This window comes from Rhincodon typus, chromosome 18 (genome assembly GCF_021869965.1).
Source record: "Rhincodon typus isolate 14 chromosome 18, sRhiTyp1.1, whole genome shotgun sequence".
Taxonomy (NCBI): Eukaryota; Metazoa; Chordata; class Chondrichthyes; order Orectolobiformes; family Rhincodontidae; genus Rhincodon; species Rhincodon typus.
The window spans coordinates 55,339,349-55,356,706 of record NC_063349.1 but is presented as its reverse complement, the minus strand read 5'-3'; the positions used below and the strand labels follow the sequence as shown (position 1 = coordinate 55,356,706).

The 17,358-nt window shown below is 40.5% G+C and overlaps 1 protein-coding gene across 3 annotated transcripts in view; it reads left to right on the top strand.

Annotated features, from left to right (window-relative positions):
* Positions 1-17,358, top strand: part of gnptab (N-acetylglucosamine-1-phosphate transferase subunits alpha and beta) — a 99,911-nt gene that overhangs the window by 39,665 nt on the left and 42,888 nt on the right. For all 3 annotated transcript variants that reach the window (XM_048607457.1, XM_048607458.1, XM_048607459.1), the window contains exons 9-12: positions 4,814-4,975; positions 7,977-8,156; positions 8,896-9,066; positions 9,389-9,512. In XM_048607457.1, coding sequence (XP_048463414.1) covers positions 4,814-4,975; positions 7,977-8,156; positions 8,896-9,066; positions 9,389-9,512 — 637 coding nt within the window. The remainder of the gene's footprint in view (positions 1-4,813; positions 4,976-7,976; positions 8,157-8,895; positions 9,067-9,388; positions 9,513-17,358) is intronic.

Genomic DNA, 17,358 nt, shown 5'->3' with positions numbered 1-17,358 from the left:
AGAGAGAAGAAGGTTAAGAGGTGACTTGATAGAGACATACAAGATGATCAGAAGATTAGATAGGGTGGACAGTGGGAGCCTTTTTCCTCGGATGGTGATGGCTAGCACGAGAGGACATAGCTTTAAATTGAGGGGTGATAGATATAGGACAGATGTCAGAGGTAGGTTCTTTACTCAGAGAGTAGTAAGGGCGTGGAATGCCCTGCCTGCAAAAATAGTAGACTCGCCCACTTTAAGGGCATTTAAATGGTCATTGGATAAACATATGGATGATAATGGAATAGTTTAGGTTAGATGGGCTTCAGATTGGTTTCACAGGTCGGCACAACATCGAGGGCCGAAGGGCCTGTACTGCGCTGTAATGTTCTATGTTCTATGTTCTATGTTCCTTATGTCTTTGTTTGTTGCCCTCTGTTGGTCTTTGTAAGCTTCCCAATCCTCTGGTTTCCCACTGCCCTTCGCCACATTATCTGCTTTTTCTTTTGCTTTAATGCTATCTTCCCTAGTCAGCCATGGTTGCCTCATCGTCCCTGTATGCTGCTGCTTTTTCCTAGGGATGAATTTTTGCTGTGTCTCCTAGAAACTCCTGCCATTGCTGTTCCACCGTCTTTCCTGCTAGGCTCCCCTCCCAGTCAGTTCTGCCCAGCTTCTCCCTCGTGTCTGCAGTTGCCTTTACTCGGCTGTAATGCCATTACCTCTGATTCTATCGTCTCCCTCTCAAATTGCAGAGTAAATTCAATCATATTATGATCACTGCCTCCTAAGGGTTCCTTCCCTTATGCTCCCTTATCAAGTCTGCCTCATTGCACAACACTAAATCCAGTATAGCCTCTGCCCTAGTGGGCTCCACCACAAGCTGCTCCAAAAAGCCATCTTGTAGACATTCAACAAATTCCTTTTCTTGCCATCCACTACCAACCTGATTTTCCCAGTCCTCGTGCACATTGAAATCCCCCATGATACCGTAACTTTGCCTTTCTAACACCAGGAGATAGAAAAGATGTGTATCTTGCACCCCAGCTCCTGACTACTGTTTGGAGGCCTGTACATAATTCCAACTCTTTTTTTACCTCTGCGGTTCCTCAACTCTACCCACACAGATTCTACACCAAATGACCCTACTTAATTTCTTACTATTGATTTAATCTTGTTTCTTACTAATAAGGCAACCCCACCCCCTCGGCCCACCTGCCTATCTTTTTGATAAGATGTATATCCTTGGATATTCAGCTCCCAATCCTGATCCCCTTTCAGTCATGTCTCTGATGCCCACCACATCGTCTCTGCAAATTTCTGTCTGTGCCACAAGCTCATTTACCTTCTTTCCTACACTGCATACATTCAGGTATAACCCCTTCAAGTCCTGTATTAACCGTCCCTCTTCTCATTGTCACTTATTTATCCAGTGTACTTGAAGTTTGATTCCTAACCCTTTACAAACACACTGTCCTATTTGTATCTGTGCTGGAGACTTTAATAACCTCTCCTGAGGTTATTAATATTTCCAAGTCAGATTGGTGAGTGGCTTGAAATGGAACTTGCAGGTGGTGGCATTCCCATGCTGCTGCAGCAATAGTCATCATTATAACGCCACAAGAAGAGGCAATTTGGTGTATGGAGTCCATGTTGGCTCTCTGTGGTCATCAGTCCTATTCCATTAGCTTTCGAGTTTATTTGCCTCAAGTGCCTATCCATTTTCCTTTTGTAGTCATTATGTTGATTTCTACCCCCACAGTTGTTAATTTTTTTCTGGCAAAAAGGATGACTTAAGATCATTTGAAAATAATTTGATTGCAATAGCATTGGTCCAAACTGTGATGTGGTTCTGTGCATACTGCTGGCATCTGCATAGCAGAATGACTTCTTGGATATTCAAAACTGTTTGGCAATGTGTCAATCGGTTGCTGCCGGGTGGGTCAGTTTTCAATTGTCCTAACTACTAATCTCTTTCCTTGAAAAGCCTCCACACTCATGGTCAATCTTTAGCCCTTAGTTAAAGAAATATTTTTAGAATGTCTTTCTAATTGTACTGAAAATAGTATGGTGATGACTTATTCAGTTCCAGGGCTTACCAGTAAACTTGAGCTTAAGCCAGGTAATATTCAGGCTTGTTTATAGGCTTTATATTTCTTTGTGTTTAGTCATGTTGATTTTTTTTTTCATTTATTGTTTTTGCATGTTTTCTGCCAGATGTCTTTTCTTTTGAGGAAAGAGCTATCATGTGAAAAGCATTCTAATAATACTCATTGTAAACCAAAAACAGGTTGTCCTGAGTGTAATTTTTCAATAAGGGGCATTTATATCCTATTATATCCTAAATTACATACTTGCCCTTTTTAAAACAGATATGTTTGTAACTATGAAACTAGCTGTTACTATGTGTGTGCGTTCTTGACTTGGTCTGCATTTCAGTCATGTTTGCTCTGTTCCTTCCCTTCCTCAGAGAGAAAAAGTCTGTACTTTGATTTTTGCCTCATCCCTGCATATTGGTCGGCTCAATAATCAATCTAAGTTTTCACCTTGAATGGTTTGGAAATTTGCAGCACCAGCATGCCTATTCAGTTAACCTCCCCTGTGAAACCATAACCTCCTGCTTTAATGAGAACTATCCAGACAAAATTTCAATGCCACAACTAATGTCATATGATGAGCAACAATCTTAACAGCCAGGCTCATCTTGGTTTACACTATGGAAGTTTTTTAACCAACATTCTAAAGAGCTTGTGTAACTCTGGTGTTTTGACTATTTGTGAGTGGACTCTGACATGGTATCAATATCATATGTTAAAACCAAATGCATTGTAGGTCAAAGGGATAAACATAGCAGTCAGCTCAAAAAATATTCAACTATAACACTTCGCTGCTGTAATAATTCTGCACTGATATCCTTATTGTTTATTATTTGAGCATAACAGCAATGCTAAGGTTTGAAGGAAATGCACCTTTGTATTTAATACTTTGAAATGTTGTTATTTTCACTTCAGTTATAAACAGACATATACCTTTATTCTTAAAGGTTCCTGGTTTATAGTTAGCTAAAGACAATTATTTGATACCATTGAAATAAACCACTGTGACCTGAGCCCAGATGCTAAAAGTGCCCATGCAATTAAAATTTAATTAAAAGTTGTGGTTCCGTGTTGCATCTGGTTCAGTTCCTGGCAGTTTACCAAAGGCCTGAAGATAATTAGTTGTTTAGTTATTTATTCAGTAGTTTCAACATTCCAAAATGGATGTTGTGACATTCTCTTCAAATAGCCAATAAATACATCTGATCTCAATTTGGGAGTGCATTGATAAAATTAATGTTCTGAACATATCATTTTTGATTTTCTGTGATAGCTATCTCCCTCTAATCTGCTAAAAATGTAGACTTCTTCCTAGGATCGTGTTCAAATAACATTCACCTGAACTGCGATTGTTCTTTTTTTCCCTCTTTGCTAAGCCTCTACCTTAACTAATGTGGTTATTGGTCACGTGACCTTTTTTTAAATTCTTTCATGGGATGTGGCATTGCTGACTCATCCAGCATTTATGGTCCACCCCTAATTCTCCAGAGGAGTGTTAATTTCAATCACATTATGAGTCTGGAATCATATGTAGACTAGACGAGATAAGATGGCAGAATTCATTTCCTAAAAGACATTAGTGAACCTCATGGATTTTTATGGTAATTGGTAGTGGTTGCATGGTTGTCATTAGGCTGAATTTGTATTCAAGTTTTTAAAATTGAATTCATATTCATCGTCTGCCATTGTGGGATTCGAAACCATGTCCACAAAACATTAGCTTGGGATTCTGAACTCCTAGCCCAGTGACATCAGCACTTCACCACCTTCCCTGGCAATGAGTACTGGCAGGCTTTTTGAATTGTGGGGTCAGGTGGGTGGGGAATAGTCACCTGTTTACATTTGATCTATGTGTATACATTGCTATCGAGGACACTGGTTAATGAGACTCGGTAGCACCATCACCTTTTGCTCCCTGCTAGGTTTTGGTCCTAACAATAGTAACCATACACACCAGCTTTTTAAAATTCAGTCTATTCAGAGATGTTATTACACCCCTCTGGAGCAGGTGGAACTTGAACTCTGGCCTCCTGGCTTAGAGGCATGGCACTATCACTATACAAGAATCCTTTTCCTACACACCACCATTGAAATCATTCACAGAGTCATAGAGATGTACAGCATGGAAACAGACCCTCTGGGTCCACCTCATCCACCGCGACCAGATATCCTAAACTGATGTAGTCCCATTTGCCAGCATTTGGTCCATTTCCCTCTAAACCCTTCCTGTTCACGTACCCACCTTTTAAATGTTACAATTGTACCTGCCTCCACCACTTTCTCCGGCAGCTCGTTCCATATCCACACCTCCCTCTGTTTCAAAAAGTTGTCCATCAGATCCCTTTTGAATTTCTCCCCTCCCACCTTAAACCAATGCCCTCTAGGTGATGGATTGAACCTGGAACTTTACCACCTGATATTTAATTGTGATTCATTCCTAAATTTGGTTGGGTTGTTTAACCAAACGCAATGGGGAATAAAATTAATGGATTTGCAGCTGCAAATGAAAGGTTTCACGACTCAAACAGATTTTGTGTTGTGCAAAATTAGATTATATTGATGGATCTGGTGTTACATTTGTCTTCTGATGCTAAGAGATTTAGATCCATTATGACTAGCAAATACAATAGTATGTGTTTACATTTGTGAAATTTTTGATTTTGCTGTTTGTTGACTATTCTATCACAAATGCTTTCATGGTTAATTTACCTTGGTAGTTTACCAATATGATTCTTCTTCTTTAGCTACAGTTGTATTCTGAAACTGGTGTTGTGTTACTGCTACTTAATGATCCCAGGGATTTTGTGGAGCTAACTAAACAACCCAAGAACAACATGACTATAGAAGGAAAAGAGGTCACAATCAGCCCTGTATATTTGCTGTGGGACCTCAGCACCATCAGTCAGGTAAGCGCTCCAGTATTTGTGTAACAGCAAATATACAATGCATGCAGTTGCATTTATTTGTATTAAGATTTTTGGAATATTTTGATAATCTAGTCCATTCAATTATTACAATGTTGGTATAACTGCATTTTTGAGGAGTGACTCAATCGTGTATTGTGAAACAGCAAGAAAGTTTCATATTTTATATTTCGCCTAATATAACATGACCTCCAAACACCTTATTATGCTGGGAGGGAAACACCCAACTGTAGGTGCTGGAAATCAAATATTAAACCATAAATTATAGCAACACGGCAAGCTAGGCAGCAACTGTGGAGAGATGCTAATAATGCATACTTGTTTTATTCTATACTATACAACAACTTGCAATAAAAACCAAAAGGACTGCGGGTGCTGAAAATCAGCAACAAAAACAGAAATTGCTGGAAAAGCTCAGCAGGCTTGGCAGCATCTATGGAGAGAAATCAGAGTTAACATTTTGGGTCCGGTGATCCTTCCTCAGTTCTGAGGAGGGGTCACCAGACCTGAAGCGTTGACTCCAGTCTCTCTGTGCAGTTGCTGCCAGAACTGCTGAACTTTACCAGCAATTTCTGTTTTTGTTCCAGACTTGTATTATATGCCACCTGTGATGTGGTAACATACCAAATTAAATTGTTAAATAAATTCAATGGACTAAATGACCTTTTCCTGTTCCTATGCATCTGGACTTCAGTGGACTCCTGATTAGTCCCTCTCGGCTTGATGTCATCCAAAACTCTGCTGCCTGTCACCAAACTTGCACTAAATTCTGTTCACCGATCACCCCTATGCTTTCTGAGCTAATTAGTTTCCAGATAAGTAATGCATCAATTTTAAAATTCTTGTTCTTGCTTTCAGATCCTTCCATGGACTTTACTTCCCTATTTCAAAAACCTTCATGTACATAAACTGTCGAGATATCAGCACTACTTCAATTTTGGCACCTTTGAGCTTCTGTATTTTAATACTGCACTGAATTCAATAGAGTTTAGAATGATTAGGGGCGAGGTGATTGAAACTTATAGAATATTGAGAGGCCTGAATAAAGTGCATGTGGAGAAGATATTTCCGCTAGGAGAGATGAGGCTCCAATGGCACAAGCTCAGAGTGAAGGGACAACCCTTTAGAACTCAGATGTGGAGGAATTTCTTCAACAAGAGGATTGTGAATCTGTGGAACTCATTGCCGCAGAATGTTATGGAGGCAGGTCATGGAGTGTAATAAAGACTTAGACAGATAGGTTCTTGATTAGTAAGGGATCAAGGGTTACAGGGTGAAAGCAGGAGAATGGAGTTGAGAATCATATCAGCCATGATTGAATGGCAAGCAGACTCGATGTGCCAAGTGCCTAATTCTACATATCTTAACATCTTATTGACAGCCATGCCTTCAATGCCATGGCCTTAAACTATGGAATTCCCTCCTTAAGCTTCTCTGTGCTTCTGTCTGTCTTCCTTTAAGATTACGTAAAATCTATCCCTTCAATCGGCTTTGATCATCTATACTAATACTATCTTTTGACCTATGTTAAGTTTTGTTTGATAACACTTCTGTGCAACACCTATATTAAGTGTGCTCCTCATAAATAAAATTAGTTTTCTCTCAGTTTGCTAACTTTTAATTGATTCACTGGATGATGCTTATTTTTCATATTTTTAAAGGATTAAAATTCTGTGCTCTGTTTACAACTGTTTAAAATGTTGTAAATTACTCTTTGTGGAACTTGTCATGAGTATGTTTAAATAAGAGACCAGCACAGACCCGCAAAGCATTTGAGTACCCTCTTACAAGTAACTTATGGCTGTTACATTTTTGGATTTATATCATGTTCCGTGTTGCATGTATAAAGCAAGAAAGCAGATGGGCTTATTCCTTGGTTATTGTTAAGGCTCTACACAGGTTTACGTACCCAGTAAAATCTTACCCTTGAGGGAGAATGCTGGATTCTGTTGAATGGGGTCTCTTCACCGTGAGACGAGAGGAGGATTGCCCCACGTCCTATCATCATGATGTGTAGCTAGCAGTAGATTTTTCAATGATTCATCTGCCTGTTGGGAGGGCTATTGCATTTTTAAAGTGGCTAATTAAAGGCCAATATCTGCCTTTGTCAGCCATTTGCCCGTATCAGCGAGGGCCTCTGCCATATGGAGAAACCTTGGAGGTGTCCCTATAGGTTCTGGATGGAGTTGGATTCTTCCCATTGCCGAACCAAGGAGTTGCCACCGTTGCAGTAGTGACCAATGGCAGTAGCACTGTTGGTGATCAAAAGGCATTTAATTGCTGTGGCCTGCTTGATCTTGGATTTCACCTAAACCAACACACTGTTGCTGTTCCCTGTCATATTGCGCCCCCTCTCCATGGAGTTGCCTGCTTAGTACTGGCCACACCCACCTTTTCAATTAGACACTTGTCCTGACATGGGCCTCTTAATTGATTGCCACTAGCAGTATGCAGCCCTGGTCCCACTTTTGCCCAAGTGGGTTTCCCTCCTGTTTTTGGATCCAGCATTGCAACTTCCTCATTAAAAGTAGAATTAAGCATGAACTGTATGTGAAAGTATTGATGTGCATTCGTTTTGTAGCTTAACATGATATAGTTGTTTTATTTTTATTTGATATAGTTTTTGGAGCCTGAGCTAGGTTTTTTTTTTGAAAGGAGCATATCCCTTCATGTGAGCTTGTAAAACTTACTTAAAAAGTAACTTTCATGCTAACTAACCTGTAAAAGAACTCATTCTTCAAGGAATACATTAATTTTTAATGTTGATTCATTAAATGTTTCTTAGCACAAGATTAAAAGAATGAATTTGCAATGTCACAAGTGGACATGAGAAAAACCATGATACTATTAAATTTTAAGCTACTAAAAAACAATTTTTTGTGTATCAATTGTTTGCTTCTACTAAAGTACTTTTAGTTTACAAACACTTGATAGTTGTAACACAGTAAGTCCATTCATCACCAGCTTCACTCTTCTCCACAAGTCCAAGCAGGATGATGATATTTCAGCCAGTCGATTCGAGGATAACGAAGAATTACGATACTCTTTGCGCTCAGTGGAAAGATATGCACCTTGGATTCGACGTGTCTTTATTGTGACAAATGGTCAAATTCCTTCCTGGTTAAACTTGGACAATCCTCGTGTTACAATAGTAACACACCAGGCAAGTTCTTTTATATTTATTTTTCTTAACAATTTTAGATTATCATTGCCGAGTAAGGTAAATCTGTAATCCTGTGGCTATGGAGAAGTATCCAGCAACAGGTTGAAAGGAGGCATCAAAGTCAATAACAGAGTACAGGTAAATCATCCCAGTTGTTCTTGTTTTCCTGCTACATGCAAGCTAGAATATACACCACTGACTAGAAACACTGAAATGCGAAAGGCTAGAAAGACCATTAGAGCCTATCTGTCTAATCCCAGTTTCCGGAGGAGGCATATCCAATGAAATTGCTCATCCTCCTACATCAGATTCTTAACCAACGCTCTGTTGACTCATCTTGTCAAATCACTGCTTTTGTAAATTTGTTCATATTATCATTACAATTTGTGTAAAGTTAAATCTCAGTCAGCTTTCCTGCCTCCTCACCCTCATTGTTGTAACTAATGTACACTTGTTGCATTCAGTGATTTATACACACTTCTGTAAAATGCAGCTTAGCTTATTTTCTGTTTATTATGCTTGCCCACATTTCACATTTGTCCATTTAATTACTTCAGCCTGTTCCCCATTCTATCCAAGTACCATTTCTATTTGATTAGTCTTTTGACTGGCAACCAATTATTTCATTTGCAGTCTGCTGTCGACCATGTTTAAAATAGTACAAATTAAATTAGGTGGGATTGTTTGTCCAATTAACCATGTCTTTAAATGTTTTTAACATTTGACCATTTTCTCCTAGGAAATTTTCAGAAATGTTAGCCATTTGCCAACGTTCAGTTCCCCAGCTATTGAAACGCACTTGCATCGAATACCAGGTCTTTCTCAAAAGTTCATTTATCTAAATGATGATGTAATGTTTGGAAAGGAAGTGTGGCCTGATGATTTCTACTCTCATTCTAATGGACAAAAGGTCAGCACTTCTTTTAAACTAGAAAGCAAGCAGGTGTACTGTTGGCAACAAAACTACACAGCTATACAGTTTAACCTTTGCGATAATTCCATTGTTTTAGATGTACAAACTAATTAGATAAATTCAGGATTGGCTGCTTAATAATTTGTAATTATATATTTGTTTGGAAACAGATCTTTGTTGTGCAATTTACTTGATAATTTATAAGACAAGTTTGAGGCAAATTATATATACCAATACTTTTAACTTGTTTTGTTCAAATTACAGAGGCATGTCTACTAATTTTAAGTTTGTAAATTTTGATTTTAATTTTTAATTTTAGGTTTATCTCACGTGGCCTGTTCCAAATTGTGCTGATGGATGTCCAGGGTCCTGGATTAAAGATGGCTACTGTGATAAAGCTTGCAATAATTCAGCTTGTGAGTGGGATGGAGGTGATTGTCTTGGTAGGTTCAAATACCAATTCTTTTCTCTTGTGCCCTGTGCAGCCCCATGTAGCTTATCGAAAATGGTGAACAGAGTTTAGAAAGGGTCATTTATTTTCCAGAACTGGGTGCTATAATAGTGTTATACACTGGCATTTCAACTTGAATGTTCAAGTGCAGACACAATTTATGTGTGTAAGTTAACCAAATGAGGTTGAATCTTTATCTCTCTTTGCTCAATAAGTCTTCAAGTGTAAGCCTGAACACTCAATGGATGGGGAGTGAAGGGAGTTTGGACGTTGTTTCTTTTTTCCAACGTGAGAAGAGATTTCATAAATTAAAATTGTGACGTGTCCAGACACCCAGTAGATAGAAAGTATTGCTATTGGCAGAATGATCGAGGACTAGATGATACAGATTTAAGGTGAATGGCAAAACAACTAAAGGCTGTTTAGATGTGTTTTGAAATGGCTTCATGACCATTACATCCTGAAGTGGGATTTGAACCTAGACCTTCTGGCCTAGAGGTAGTGACATTCACTATGTCACAAGATCATTTATTTTCTATGTGTGTTCCATTAATTATCCAGTGAGTGCCCTTCGTGTGTGTATTTAATCTTAATTTGTATAATTTAATAAAAGGGAATTGAGTACCATTGTCATTGATACGGTGATGGCAGTTTATCACTTGTATGAATAACACTAGATGGAGACATTCTCCAAATCTGTTGCTTATCAGCTAACAGTTGGGACAGTTAGGGTTCAATTGCAAATTAGAATCCAAGGAATTAAAAAGTAGTACTCTAGTCATAGCAGGAGTCCCAGAGGACTGGAGAATAGCCAATGTTGTTCCTTTGTTTAAGAGGTGAAATAGGGATAATCTTGGAAATTACAGGCCAATAACCCTTAGGTCAGTGGTATGGGAAATTATTGGAGAAGATTCTTACATTTGGAAAACTTTGGACTTATTAGCAATAGGCAGCATGGTTTTGTGCTGTGTATCTCAAACTTGATTGAATTTTTTGAAGAAATATCAAAGATGATTGGTGAGAGCAGGGTGGTAGATGTTGTCTATAAGGACTTTAGCAAAGCATTTGACAAGGCGCCTCATGGTAGGCTGATACCAAGCACAAAGGAAAATGGATGTAGTTGTTGACAGTCAACCATCTCAGCCACAGGATATCACTGCAGGAGTTCTCAGGGTAGATATTTTCTAATCAGCCTGACAGAGATGGTATGATGCACTTGTGGAACAAGTGGGACTTGAACCTGGGCCTCCTGACTCGGAGGTAGGGGCCAGACATTTGTGCCACAAGAACCTCCAGGTAGTGTCCTAGTCTCAAATATTTTCACAAGCTTTATCAATGACCTTACCCCATCACAAGGTCAGAAGTGCGGATATGCAATGATCAGCGAACAATAAAAACCCGAAGAACTGCGGATGCTGTAAATCAGGAACAAAAACAAAGTTCTGAACTGAGGAAGGGTTACTGGACCTGAAACGTTAACTCTGTTTTTTCCTTCACAGATGCTGCCAGACCTACTGAGCTTTTCCAGCAACTTTGTTTTTGATCAGTGAACAATGTTTTGTATCATTCACACCTCCTCAGATGCTGAAGCAGTCCACGCTGACTGTGTTGCCAAACTAAACTAGTCCCATCTGCCTGCACTTGGCCCATATCTCTCCAAACCTTTCCTGTTAATGAGCCTGTCCAAAATTCTTTTAACTGTAACTGTACCTGCATCTACACTTTCTCTGGCAGTTCATTTCACACACAAACCACTATCTGTGCAAAAAAAAAAGTTGCCCCTTGTGTCCTTTTTAAATCTTTTTCCTCTCCCTTAAAAATATGTTCCCCTAGTTTTGAACTCCCTCAGCCTCTGGAAAAGACCCTTATAGTTCACCTTATCTATGCCACTCGTGATTGTGAGAAAGTTTTTTAAATAGTGTTTTGGATACCTGGAACACACTGCCAGGGGAGGTTTTAGAAGCAGACATGTTAGCAAAGTTTAAGGCATTTAGACAGACACATGAACAAATAGGGAATAGAGAGAAAAGGATCATGTGCAGGCAAATAGGATTAGTTTAGAATGGCATAATGATGGGCCGAAGGGCCTGTTCCTGCATTGTTCTGTGTTCCTTCTAAACTCGAGTACTGACTCAAAGTCCTCAACTACTGCTCATGTGACGAGCCCTTCATCCCCAGGAACATTCTTGTAGACCATTTCTAGACACCCTCCAATGCCAGCATATTCTTCCTTAGACATGAAGCCTAAAGATCCTCTCAATATTCCAAATGCTGTCTGATCAGAGCCTTATACAGCCTCAGCAGTACATCCCTGCTCTGGTATTCTAGCCCTCTCGTAATAAATACTAACAGAAATGCATTTTCGATAGAAGAAATTTGGAGAGACAGTACTGGCTCAAGGGTACAACTTAGAGGAGAATACAGGGGCAGGGAGATCTCAGGGGGAATGTGCATGATTCTCTGAAGGTGGTCAGGCAAGTTGAAACACTTGTTAAGAAGACTTATAGGATCCTTGAGTTTATAAACAGAGGCACAGAGTATAAATGCAAGGAAGTGATGATACACCTCTACAAATCATTGGTCAGACCACATTTGGAGTGTTTTGTTCATTTGAGTCTCGCTCCTTCTTCAGGTGTCAGTGAGAGAGGTGGCATCAGACCCAGAATTTACAAACAAAAGATCAAAGGGCCATAGAACTGATGTGAATGTATTGAACAAATGTAAGGAGGCTGTTAAATCTTTAAGCAGATAGAAAGGATTAATATGCAAATCCTAGAATTACTTTCAAGTCATTGCCCCGAGATAACTGAATGTTTTAATAGTATATGAGAGGTGAGATCTCATGTCAGACAATGCATTTTAGGTGTGGGCCTTGTTTAGAATCTGGCTATGTATTAACTTGGAGTCAGACTGGTTTTATTTCCAAAGTAGGAATTTATAAAATGCCGCATTGGCTGTTACAAATGCTATAACCTGGTGTCATGTGATTTTTGACCTTATCCACCCCAGTCCAACACGGGCACCTCCATGTCGTGTTCATTTCTGGGCACCTTATTTAAGGAAGGATGTTAAAGCCTTCGAGAGAGTTCAAAGGAGATTTACTAGGATGATACTAGGAATGGTTAGAACAATTGGGCTTATTCTCCTTGGCTTAGAGAAGATTAAGATGCCACCTTATTGAGGTATTCAAAATTATGAACAATTTTGACAAGGTAAAAAAGGATATTCTGTTGCCACAACTTAGTATGTCAGTAATTGGGGTCACAGTTCCAAGATTGTCAGCAAGAGAACTAGAATTGAGATGAGGAGAAACGCTTTACACAGACTCAGAGTTTGGAATGAAGATTAGGGTTGGGAGAGTGGTGGAGGCAGATTCCATAGGAGGTTTCAAAAGAGAGCTGGATACATATTTGAAAGTGATGAAGTTAGAGGGCTGTGGAGATAGGACTGGAGAGTGGGACGAGCTGAGTAGCTCTTTTGGGAGCTGGTACTGACATGGTGGGTCGAATGGCCACTCTCGGAACTGTAAAAATTTTATGATTCTAGCGTTATATTTGCCTTCCTAACTTTCAACTGAACCTGGAAATGTGTGCAAATAATTTTTTACACACAGCTTGGTAGATGCCTGGAATGCACTGCTAGGGGAGGTGGCAGAAGCAGACATTAGCAAAGTTTGGGGCATTTAGACAGACACATGAACAGGTAGGAAATAGAGAGATATGGATAATTTCATAGAAATTTCATTTCATAAATACTTCATAGATTCCCTACAGTATGGAAACAGGCCCTTCAGCCCAACAAGTCCACACCGAACCTCGGAGCATCCCACCCAGACCCATGCCCCTATAACCCACCTAAGCTACACATACCTGAACACTACAGGCAATTTAGCATGGCCAGTCCACCTAACCTGCACATCTTTGGACTGTGGGAGGAAACCGGAGCACCCAGAGGAAACCCACGCAGACACTGGGAGAATGTGCAAACTCCACACAGACAGTGACCTGAGGGTGGAATCGAGCCCGGATCCCTGGTGCTGTGAGCCAGCAGTGCTAACCACTGAGCCACCGTGCTGCTCTATTAGTTTAGAATGGCTTAATGCTCGACATGGTGGGCTGCAGGATCTATTCGTGTACTGTTCTATGTTCCTTTAAACTCCTGAGTACAGGCCCAAAGTCCTCAACCATTGCTCCTTAACCTTAGGAGTCCTAGTTCAGGATTCTCTTATGTCCTGTTATGCTTCAGATTTCCAAAACCTTTCCCCATTTAGAAAATTGTTTACGCCTCTATTTTTCCTACCAAAGTGCATAACCTCATACTTTCCCACATTGCTTTCCATCTGGCCCTTCTTTGCCCACTGTCCTAGCCTATCCAAGTCTTCTTCAGCCTCTCCACTTCCTCAACACTATCTGTCCCTTCACCTATCTTTTTGTGGAACAAAAACAGAAGTTGCTGGAAAAGATCAGCAAGTCTGGCAGCATCTGTGAAGGGAAAAAAAATCAGAGCTAACATTTCGGACCTGGTGACCTTTCCTCAGAACAGTTCTGAGGAAGGGTCGTCGGACCCGAAATGTTAGCTCTGATTTTTTTTCCCTTCACAGCTGCTGCCAGACCTGCTGAGCTTTTCCAGCAACTTCTGTTTTTGCCTGATTTACAGCATCTGCAGTCCTTTTGGATTTTACCTATCTTTGTGTTATCTACAAACTTAACAACAATGCCCGAAGTTCCTTTGTCCAGATTGTTAATGTATAATGTGAATAGTTGTGGTCCCAATACTGACCGCTGCAAATCTTGCCAACTCACATCCTGAGAAAGATCCCTTTATCCCCACTTTCTGCCTTCAGCCAATCCTCAATCCATGCCACTACTTTGTCCCTAATACCATGGGGTCATCTTATAACTCGTGTGGCACCTTGTCAAAGGCCTTCTGGAAATCCAAATAGATCACACTCCCTGGCTCTCCTTTGTCTAACTGATGTCCTCAAAGAATTCTAACAGATTTATTAGGCGTGACCTCCTCTTGAAGAACTGTGCTTACTCAACTCTATTTTACCAAAAATTTCCAAGTACTATGCAATTTCATCCTTAATGCTGTACTCTTAAAATCTTGCCAACAACCGTGGTCAGGCTAACTAGATTATAGTTTCCTGTCTTCTGCCTCCCTCCCATCTTAAAAAGGGTGTTATATTAGCCATTTTCCAGTCTTCTGGGATCCTCCCTGACTACAGTGATTCCTCAGAGATCACCACCAATGTGTTTCCACTATCTCCTCAGCTATCTCCTTGAGAACTCCAGTGTGTAGTCTAAGTGAGTTATCCACCTTCATACCTTTCAGCTTCCCCAGCACTTCCTTAATGATAACCACTGCACATTTCTCTGCCTTCTGACTCTCTTGAAGTTCTGGTATGCTGCTGGTTTCTTCCATTGTGAAGACTGACGTAAAATACAATTTTAGTTCCTCTTCCATTTCTTTGTTCCCTATTACTACTTCAACTTCATTTTCCAGCGCCCCAATGTCCACTCTTGCCTCCTCTTATCTTTTTTATATCTTAAAAAAACTCTTGTAATCTTCTTTCGTATCACTAGCTAGCTTACCCTCATATTTCGTCTTCAACACATTGTATGCTTTTTCTTTTGCTTTTATGTTCTCCCTGACTTCCCTTGTCAACCAAGATTGCCTCATCCTCCCCTTAGTATGTTTCTTCTTCCTTGGAATGAATTTCTGCTGTGCCTTCTGAATTGCCCCCAGAAGCTCCTATCATTGCTGCTCCACTGTCTTCCCTGCTAGGCTCCCCTTCCCCTTACTATTAGATACATAAATAGACCAGGAATAGATATGGACTATGTAGAAGCAAAGGTTTTCAGTGTAGAAATAAGTCATATGTCAGCACAGGTTTGGTGGGTCAAAGAGCCTGTTCCTGTGGCATACTATTCTTTGTTCTATCAGCTGTGGCCAGCTCCTCCTCTGTCTTCATCCTTACAAGGACTCTGTGTTGGTCGCTGTTACGGATATTGTCATGAACAGATGTATGTGCGACAGGCAGATGAGTGAGGATGAAGCTGAAGTATATTTTTCCCCCTTGCTGGTTCCCTCATCACCTGCCACCGACCCAGTCTAGCAGCAGTACCCTTTAAGACTTGACCAGCTTGATCAGTAGCACTTCTGCCAAGCCTCTGTTTGTAGTGGACATTGAAGTTCCCCCACTCAGTACAATGTGTTCTCTTGACACCCTTTGTGTTTCCTCCAAGCGTTGCTCAACATGGAGGAGCACTGAATCATTTATGTAGGCGAGGGCATTATGTGGTAATGAGCAGGAGGTTTCCTTGCCTGTGTTTCATTTGGTGTCATGAGACTTCATGGAGTTTGGAGTCAATGTAGAGGACTTCCAGGGCTGCTGTCACCTTACTGTACACCACAGTGCCATCATCCCTGCTGGCTCTGTCCTGCTGTTTTGAAAGTCCAGTTACTTCCTGTGGAACTAAATGGAGCTGGAAAATGATTTTTGATGCTGTTGACAATGAGGGAAGAGAAGCAAATGGAACAGATTGTGAGGGAGCTAAGAGCAAAAGGCCTGCTAATGGTGTAAAGGAGTGATTGAAATGTGAAAAGCTGTTAATGATAGGTTCGAATAGTGAAAAGTGGTCATTTTTGCTGAAAGCAGAGCAAACAAGACATGGGTTGGAGTGGGTGGGGTGGGGTGGGGTGAGGGGGAAGATAGAGTTCATACAGTGTGCTCTGAAGAGGTTGAACACAATGTAAAATCCTGCAGGCCCAGGATGTACATGTTAGTATGGGCATAACTTTGGTCTATTGAAATGGCAGACAACTGGAAGATCAGGGATGTAAAGCATTTACTTACTCTGCATTTCATCTGGCCAGTGTAAAGAAGACTGTAATTCAGCAGGGAAAACTGTAGAATCAATTGAAAGAAGTACATGTAAGCCTTCATCTAGAAGGGGTATTTAGAACCATGGAAAGTGAAGCTGACAAACATAGAAAATAGGAGCTGAAGCAAGCAATTTGACCCCTTGAGCCTGCTCTGCCATTCATTATGATCACAGGTGATCATTGAGCTCAATACCCTTATCTCACCCTCCCTCATATTGCTTGATCACTTTAGCCACTGGAGCTATATCATAGAATCCCTACAGTGTGAAAGCAGGCCATTCGGCCCATCGACTCCGACCCTCCAAAGAGCATCCCACTCAGACCCACTCCCTGCCCTATGCACCCTAGACACTATGGGCAATTTAGCATAGCCAATCCACCTAACCTGCACATCTTTCAAATGCAGCTATATCTGTCTCCTTCTTGAAAGCACATAACGACTTAGCCTCAACCACTTTATGTTGCAGTGAATTCTACAGGCCCATGACTCTGAGTGAAGGAATTTCTCCTCATCTCAATCCTAAAAGGTTTGCCCCTTACACTTAAACTATGACCCCCTGCTCTGGACTTCCCCACCATCTGGAACTTCCTTCCTACATCTAACCTGTCTAGTCCTGTAGAATTTTGGTTTCTATGAGATCTCCCCCCATTGTTTTAAACTTCAGTGAACAAAATCCTAACCGACTCGATCTTCCCTCATATGTCAGTCCTGCTATCCCCAGGAATAAATTTGGTAAACTTTGTCACACACCCTCCATAGCAAAAACATCCTTCTTCAGATAAGGAGATCAAAGTTGCACATAATATTCCAGGTGTGGCCTCACCAATGCCCTTTTATAATTGTAGCAAGACATCTTGTTCCTGTGCTCTAATCCTCTGTCCATGATGGTAAAGTACAGTTAGCCTTCTTTACAGCCTGCTACACCTGCATGCTTATTTCATTGACTGGT